Genomic DNA, 8,870 nt, shown 5'->3' with positions numbered 1-8,870 from the left:
CACATCCATGGTCCCTTCTGCTCGTAGCCTCTGACCAGGATCCGGACCCTGTCACTCCCCATGGGAGAAGATGACACCACCCAGAGGCAGAGGCAGAGGAAGAACAGGGAAGAAATGAGAGCTGTCCCCCGCGACACCCAGGTCCTGCCCGAGGAGGTGTGGAGCAGGGCTGATTGGCTGCAGGGAGGGACTTCTCCAAAATTAAGATCATTGGGATCCCTAGGAGTTTTATGAGAGAGAAACCAAGTTGTTTTTTGTTTTGTTCTGTTTAAACTTTGGAAGAAAAAGAAAACATAATTTTCCTTTACGGAAATTAGGAATAATCTTTTAGGAATAATTTTCTAATTATTCCTGAAAGAATATGCTCCAAAATTGTGTAAACTTGGATTTTCCTCCTCTTTCTAGTCAAGGATGGAAATCCTCCCCTACATGGTAAGTATACGTGGGCAGGGGGGTGGGGTAGGAAGGGTGCTGTCAGAGGATGTCTCTCCTCTCCCACCTCCTGTTAACTTGGGAAGTGACTTTGGGATTTGTGCCCATGAAGACAGGGTCTGCAGGAAGCCCAGAGCAGCGGCCAGGGGGCCCATCGCAAAGGAAGAGTCTTCCCTAGAGGACCAGGTTTGCAGACTTGGCCTGGTCCTTGGGATGCGAGGCGAGTAGGAGGCATGCCTGTCCATGCAGAGCCTGGACTCAACCCCTGAGAGGCGAGTCAGGCCTCTAACTGCCCACCCAGGACCCCAGCTCTGGAGCAGAATCTGGAGGCAGAGCTGCAGCGCCCCATCCTGGCCCAGCCTCCCCACAGGCTGCCCAGGGGCACCCTCTGGGGGTGGCCAGGAGAAGGATGTATTGACGACAAGAGCTGGTGACATGCCTCCATGCAGGTCCCCAATCCTAGAGTTTGCTGCTGACTCAGACCAAGTCTTTCTAGCTGGTGCTGCCCTCCTGCCATGGGGGTGGGTTACAGGTCTCCTGAGCCATCCCTTATACCTCCCAGGTAGAGGTTCAGCCATACCTGAACCAAAGGAAGGCTGAGCCTGATGGCCCTTCCCAGTCCTTCCTTTGTGGCAGGTCCCCTGTCCCTACTGTTCCCCACCCCCATATCAGGCATCCCAGACAGAGTTGGAAGCAGGACCAGCCCTCAGCTTGTCTGTCCTTGGGAACCCTCAGCTCACAGATCTGGGTCAGTACACAAGGAAAGACCTTTTCCCACCATCTCAAACAGGCTGGAGCCAAAACAGGTATCTCTTATCAAGACCCACAGCTGTGTCACATCTTCTGGTCAGGCCCTCATTTGAGCCTTAAAGGGCTTTGGGTGGGAACAATAATGGAGGCTGGCCATCAGGAATGTTCTAGAATAACCAGCCAGACTGAAAGGGGGAGCACAATGCGAGCCCACGTGCTGACGTCTGGACATTCCAACCTCTTTGCTTCAATGTCCTGTCAAACCCCTAGCAGGGGATGGAAGAAGAGTGAAACTAAATTGTTACTGCTTGCCTGCGGGGTTTGCTCCAGGATGACGTTCATTGTCTCTTTTACCCTTGTTTATATTTTCTCAGTAATGACCAAATACTACTTTTACAACCAGAATAAAAATCAAGGGGAATGAGTTTCATTTTAGAAAGGTCAGTGGGAGCCACTGTAGGCCACTCACTCGGGCAGTGACCTAAGGATAACAGGTTCCCTCTGGCAGAGGAACATGTTCAGGATGGATCCAGCTGGGTTTACTGTGAGGCAATGAAGCTTAAGCTTCAGGCCCCCCCAGCTCACGTTGACCTGTCATGTGTTTAAAAAATTTGCAAAAGCAACAGCTAAGACTATTGTTTTCCACTACAAATTCCCCCATCACACTTTTCCTCAGGTTGGGTGGTGCTGAAGGGACTGTGGAAACTTGGGCAATCCAGCTGAGAGGAGGCCAAGTTGGAGATACATTTCCTCCAAGTGTTAGTGCATGTAACTAAGTGGTTTCCAGTTACTTTAGAGATGAGGTACCACCAGCCCTCCACTGGGGATCCCAGGAGAACTCCCACCACTTCAGCTCACAGGTGTCAGGACACGAAGGTACAGGGTCAGAGGGGGGACCAGATATGGAGCTGTCACCAAACACCGGGTACCAAGGAATGTGATGATGGAAGGGAACTATGGTTTGAATCGTATGGCCCCAGAAGCCAGTCTGGATTGTTTTCCTGTACTTTGGATCTTGGTCAGCTTTTTAAAATCTGTCATTTATTTTGATTCTTTCTCATGCTAAATAATTATTTACTTTAAAACCTAATTTTGTGCTGTTGTTCTCAGAGAGGGCCCCTAAGATGCAGGAGCTGCAGGCTCCACAAAACCTGCATCTGCCCCTAAGGATGGACCACAGAGCACAGTGCAGGGCAGGGGGCTCAGCACCTGGGCCGTAGCAGCCCCTGCGGCAATGCCGACGGCAATGAGAGAACACACGTGAACTTTATACCACTGACCACAAAAACAAAGCACTGGCTTTGAGGGGGTCTGGCTGAGACCCAGGGCTCTGACCTTAGCCCAGACTCAAAACCCAAGGGTGCAACTCTCACCCTTAGAAGACTCTGAATCTGAGGCACCCAGTCAAAGCCATCAGTAAATAGCTGGAGACTGTGGGGGCGCGAGGCCAGAGAGGAAAGGTTACCAGGGGCTGGGGGCGAGGAGGGGGGCTTCTGAGGAGAGGTGAGTCTGGCTAGGATTTCAACCCCTGGCAGCTGTCCCTTCCTTCAGGCCTCAAGAGCCCCGTGTGAAAGGTCACCAGCCCCAGCAAGGGACAGATGATGCTACTCTTGACCACCCTCTGAGCCCAACTCCGCATAGCTGCATACATCCTGCCTGACGGGGCTCTTCTGACAGGCCACCCACTGGCCTGCACGAGACATTTTTAGTTTGTGGTGCTTCCTACCAAGTCTTTCCTACCCCTCTCCTCTTAGAGGTGTCAGACCCGCACTGTTACCTGGAGGCTCTCCCAGCGTACTCCAGCTCCCACACCTTTTATCCTCGACAGGCATTTCTACCAGTAAGTCTCTTGCATGTGCTTCTCAGAGGATCCAAACTGACACAGGACCAAACTGGATTTTTCCTCTTGCCATCATCAGAATAATTAAAGCTGATTATAAGACATTAACTTTCGCATTGTGTGATTCGATGATGTTTAATGCCGTACCCACGTGCCATCTAAAATAATCCTGCATCCCACTTGATGTATGCATACCAAACCTTAGGCAATTCAATCCAAAAAGAGCCAGCTCTTCCTGAGTGAGTTCCTTTGCCCTGGCCTCACCACCAAGTCCCAGACCTTTGCATGAAGTAGTTCTCCAGCATGCCACAGATGGGGTGGGTTGGGGGGCCTCTTAATTGACTGAACATACCCCCACCCTGCCTCGCTGCCTGTCACCACTTCTGGGCCCCAGGTATCCCCTCTGGCTCTCAGTGTCCCTCCAAGTGTAACCTCACAGGCCAGGTTCCCCCTGCCTTGATACAGGGACCAGAGGGCCCCAGCCAGAAGGCCAGGTACCCCTGAGCCTGGCTACTAATCTCAAACAACAGTCCTGTTCCTTTTGGCATATGCTGGTTCCATCCCAGCTTCTGCCTCCTTCCCACTCTTGGCCAGAGCAGTGGCCTGTTCCTTAGTGTGCAATGACCCTACTCGTGACTCTACCCAACACCAGGTCAGGCCCAGGCAGCGGCAGGAGTGCAGGTTCACCTTCATGCAAACCCCTGTCCTTCCCACAGGAGGCTAGGTGATGGGGCCCGGGGGTGGCAATATGTCTCAGCAGCCTGCAAGTCTTGTGTCACTGGAACCCACTTGGCTGGAGGCCACACAGCTAAAGGGACTCAGAAAGGCAGGTGAGGTCACATGTCACTGAAACCAAAGAGAAGGATGTTGAGGCACTAACCAGTAAAACTTTGTCCAAAAAATGTCCAGAGTCACCCCATCACCAGAGTCAGAGCTAGCACCCACAGCCTGCACATCCAGGTCCCAGGCAGCCCGTGAATCACGTCACTGAATCTCCATCTCACCCCCTGACCTTAAGAGACCCACAGGCCCGTGGCATCAGAAGACAGAGGTGGAGACGCCCTTTCTGGGATTGGAGACCTTTTGTGAGCTCTTTCCTTCCAGAACCGTCTCTCCCTCACACCCCATCCTTTCTCCAGTTTTCCTACTTCACAAACCAGACTGCAACCCCTCGAAAGCCCTGGCGTGACCATTCTCCAAACCCACTGCTGTCTGCTTCCATTTGGAAAATCACTTCATTTCACAGCCTGGGCTTGGCCTACTTGCTATTCAGTTCTTAAAATGGACATTCTAAAATGCAACCTTCAGTCACAAATCACTATGGTTGCCAAAGCCATCTGTACCAAACAAAGACAACACAAAACAACACAAAACAAAAAACACACACACACCCAAACAAAACAAAACAAAAACATTGCCAAGGGTGATGGTTAAAATAAAAGTCTGCAAGCAAGGGCATCACCAGCATTCACAGAGGATGCGGAGACCACTCCACAGTGGTCGAATACGCACAGTACACAGGGAAACCCACGCCAGCAGCAATGAACTCCAACCTCAGACAGCAACACTTCACCGTTGATCTCCACCCCAGCCTCTTGGTGATGCTGAGTGCTTTAATAATAATTCCCCTAGTGAGCAGAAGAAACAAAAATAGCTGTACCAGTCACCAAGGGCCGGTGCAGCAGTTTATGAAATCCTGGGGCTGTAATGCTCGCAGTCTCCCAAGTTTCCATTAAACAGCTAACAAATGGCCCCATCGCGGCAGGAGGGGCACCCTTGCCTCGCCTCTCTTGGTCTCTCCGCAGACAGGCCAGCAGGGAGGAAGCGTGTGTCACTCAGCGACCACGTAATGGGGAAGAGGTCCCGCAGGGATCCCAGCCCTGTGACCTCTGCCTGTCAAAGCCAACCTCCCAGCCCCTTTATAATCTTTCAAGAGACTTAAATGTATGGGTACACAAAGCTTCCTAATGGAAGGTCGCTCTGGCTTGTGTAAAAAGCTGTGTAAACTTCATCTCTGCATTTACTCAGCACCAACCTTGTTTAATTTCCTGCCTGGGGATGTTCAGGGAACGTGACCATCCTCTCTGAACATCTTTTGGAAAAGAAACAGTGCCCTCCCACTTTGGGACCAAAGGACCCCCTAAAAAGGGCAAGATACCTCCTCCAACTTTACCAAAAGGAAAGGCAGTTTGACCACACTCTCTGTTAAGTTTCTCACTAGAAAAAGCAGCTTAAGACTGAGTAGACGAGAACAGACTGCCAAGTCTGAGGCTCCCTGGCACCCTGACCCAGCCGTGTGACCTTGGCAGGTGACACCACTTCTCGGGGTTGCAGCTTCCCCCTTGGGAAAATGGAGGTGCTAGTGTGTCTGTCTCACAGGTTGCTGTGAGCAGCAAGTGCTTGGCCTATGGAAAGAGGTGTGAACCGTGGCTACTAGAACTGCTCTAAATTGGAGGTGGCCCACGGTAGTGGTTCAGTGCGGAGTCTGGAACCCACTGCCCAGGTTCAAGTCCCAGTTCCTCCATTCGCAGGCTGCAAGGCCTTGCAAAATGCAAGATGATGATGAAAAGCGGCAGCTCTGAGGAAGGAATGCACATTGCCAGGGACCCCAGGTGCCGAGATTTCCCTGCCCCACCAGGAGCAATGGAGCTGCAGGGACCCTCCATCCACACCAAGCCCTCTGCAGACACCCCCTACTCTTTGCCCACTTCCTGGATGATCACAGCACAATTTTGGAACCCAAAATCACTTACCATAAACCCTTACTTTATAGCCCAAAAGGCTGAGGCCTGGCCCAGATTCCACTTAAGACCTCCCAACTGAGCCACCCAGCCTTCCTGCCACTGCCTGGTGTCTTACCTGACCTCATGTGCAGGGTGGAGAGGAAGCGGGGGTCGGCAGGGCCACCATGACTCCCCACACAAACATGGAGGAAGTTCCAGGCCAAACCACAAACTAAGCTACAAACCAAAAATATTTTGATGTTTTTCTTCATTGTATATATTTCAGATGGGCACAATCTTTAATGAAAAAGAAAATTTTAATTTTGTTTTACCTTAAAAAACAAACAAAAAACTCAAGACCCAGAGAGTTACTGACAGCAGGGGCTTCACCTGGATAAAATCCCCTCCATCCAATCCACATGCTGCCTCTCCCCTTGGCTGACAGTGTCCCTGAGGAAGCTTCTTCTGCTTTCACATAATGTCCCTGGGATTCTTCTGGCTGAGTAAACTGTTATCCCAAGTAGCTCAGGCCTTCAGAGGAAGGGACTCTGCTCCTTGCCTGAGCAGCCCACATCCACGGCTGCTGCATCACTGTTACGTGGAGGCTGTCCTGTGCTAACATGGATGAGCCTTGCCCCTCTCGGAGCCAGCTTTCCCATCTGGAAAATGAGGAGTTGGCCTAAGCAGCAGCCGGGCACAGGGGCTCAGAGCCCTATGCCCTTGGAGCACACTGGGCAGCGCCCCAGGACCAAGGTGGGCAGATGGGGTCATGCTAAGTCCTGCCAGGTCCCGCTCTCCACCCCACACCCACACCCATCCCCACGCTCAGGGAGGCTCCCCACAGGCCTGTCCATGGAACTACAGGAAAACACTGAGGAGGGTCTCCAGAGCATTTCTGCACCTCACTTAGCAAGCAGTCAAACTCTCTGTAGGGTCAGGACAGGCCCACAATTCAGTGTTATACAAAGAGCTTGCAGAGGTGTTTCTCCTGGGCTGAGCTGGGCTTTGTGGGAATGCGCTCTGGCCGAGGATGGCCTTGCACACCTTGCTTGCTCTTGTTAAGCCTGTGGGCAGGTGCGAGGTGCGGTGGGGAAGAGGCGAATAACGAACTCATCTTCTCACAGGCTCCTGCAGCCGGTGCTCACCAAGCTCTCCCACATCCTGTACCCCTTGATGGGGGAAGGAGGTGTGGGGGAGGGAAACAAGGCTGTGACCTTGGCTGACCCTGTAGGGGTCTCAGAGCTGGGACTAGGGTGAGGACTGAGGTGCCCAGGGTGCAAAATGGAAGGAGGCACACTCCCTCCTGACCCTACACTTGCAGAACCTTGAGGGCAATTGCTTCCTTCAGCTTCGTGCCAGACCATGACAGTCCAGGGCAGTCAGTGCTTCTTGAAGAGTGCAGGGGCTGCGGTGGCCAGGCCACTGGTTCCCATTCTAATCTGGGGGGCTTGGAAAACTTCACAAAGGAAGTGAAGAGTGTGGACTCCTGGAAAGGAGACACCCCCTTGGTCCTGCTGACTGCTCACCCTGTCCTAGCCACCAAGCCTTTGCCAGGGCTGCCAAGGGCAGGTGGGCCATTGCCAGTATCACGTCTTCCTCTTGCCCTCTGTGCCTGAGCAGAACAGGCCAAGTGCGCTGAGAAAGTGAGCTCATGGTGGGGAAGCACATGTGCCCTCAGCTAGAGAGGAGCCTGGGCCCACGGAACCAGCACCAGCTTGTCTGGGAGCCCTCTGCCCTTGCCCAGGGCCTCCCTGCCCTCCCCAAACTACCCAGTTTTGGGACTGGGAGCCAACCAGGCTGTGCCGGGAGGGAGAATGTCCACGAGAACAAAAACAGGTATCCATGCCTGTCTGAGCCTGGTCTCTGAACCGGTTTGCTGTCCATACTGTCTCTATTTTGCGTGTGTCTCTGTTCACAGGTCTGTAATCGTCTCTTTGTCCGTCTGTCTTTCCATGACCCTGTGTTTTTCCTCCCTCCCTCTCTGTGTGTCCCTCTGTCCGTGAGTGATGTGAGGCCAGGCGGGGAGGGGGGGGAGATGGGGGGGAGGTGCATACCTGTCCTCTCTCGCTTTCATTGGTTCGCAGCCGCTCCCCGGGTACAGCCGCCGCCAGTCCCGCCCCTCTCCAACCCCCCCCCCACCACCCCCCCCCCCCGACCTGGACCTGAGAGCGCGGGGCGCCTCAGAGCTCAGTCTCCAGCTCGAGACAGGAGCGCAGCAGCCGAAGCCAGCGGGGACAGGTTCTCCGCACACCCGGCATCTCAACAGGGACTCGAGGCTGCAGAATTGCTCCGAGACTCTGCGGCGGCAGCGCGGGAGGACGTGGAGGACTCCCCGCCTGCGCCCTCTGTGCACTCGGCTTCTGGCGGCGCCCGGCAGGGACCCCGAGCTGCGGCCGCACTCACCGCTCAGCTTTCGCCGCCGCCGCAGCCCAGAGGCGCCCCGGAGCCCGGAGCTCACCGGAGCTGGGGTCCGAGCTGAGAGGGCGGCCGTAAACCCGGGTCGCTGATTCGGGACCGCGGGTAGCGACGGCGAGAAACCCGAAAAGTCCGGGGGTCGCGGGCGCCGAGCTGTCCAGCTCCGAGCCGTGGGGTCCACCACCCCGCGGAGAGGGCAGCTGAGCGCGGCTGGCTACGGAGCGGCGGCGGCCCTGGGGCTCCGCGGTTCTGGCGATCCCGCAGGCACCTGGCTCGCGGTCAGTCACCCGTAGCGGGAAGAGCAGGGCGCGCCATGGAAGCGCGGGGCGGCGCCGGGCGGCACAAAGCGAAGTGAGGCGGCCGGGCCGGGGTCGGCGGCCCCGCGGGCCATGTACGGCGACGTGTTCAACGCCACGGGCGGCCCCGAAGCGGCGGTAGGCGGCGCGCTGGCCTTGGCAGCCACGGTCAAGGCGGAGGGCGCTTTGCCGCTGGAGCTGGCTACCGCGCGCGGAATGCGGGACGGCGCGGCCGCCAAGCCCGACCTGCCTACCTACCTGCTGCTCTTCTTCCTGCTGCTGCTCTCCGTGGCGCTCGTCGTCCTCTTCATCGGCTGCCAGCTGCGCCACTCGGCCTTCGCCGCGCTGCCCCACGACCGCTCGCTGCGGGACGCCCGCGCGCCCTGGAAGATGCGGCCGGTGTAGCGGCGGAGC

General features: G+C 55.3%; 1 protein-coding gene across 1 annotated transcript; it reads left to right on the top strand.

The window, feature by feature from the left end:
- Positions 1–8,373: 8,373 nt before the first annotated feature.
- Positions 8,374–8,870, top strand: SMIM32 (small integral membrane protein 32). The gene has a single exon (XM_061188213.1). The coding sequence runs from the start codon at positions 8,550–8,552 to the stop codon at positions 8,859–8,861; it is 312 nt and encodes a 103-aa protein (XP_061044196.1). The 5' UTR covers positions 8,374–8,549; the 3' UTR covers positions 8,862–8,870.

Source organism: Eubalaena glacialis, chromosome 4 (genome assembly GCF_028564815.1).
Source record: "Eubalaena glacialis isolate mEubGla1 chromosome 4, mEubGla1.1.hap2.+ XY, whole genome shotgun sequence".
NCBI lineage: Eukaryota > Metazoa > Chordata > Mammalia > Artiodactyla > Balaenidae > Eubalaena > Eubalaena glacialis.
The sequence above is the reverse complement of the archived record's forward strand: the minus strand, read 5'-3'. Positions and strand labels throughout refer to the sequence as shown.

Coding starts and splice junctions, on each gene's coding strand:
- SMIM32 (XM_061188213.1), top strand. CDS start 8,550: ATGTACGGCGACGTGTTCAACGCCACGGGCGGCCCCGAAGCGGCGGTA.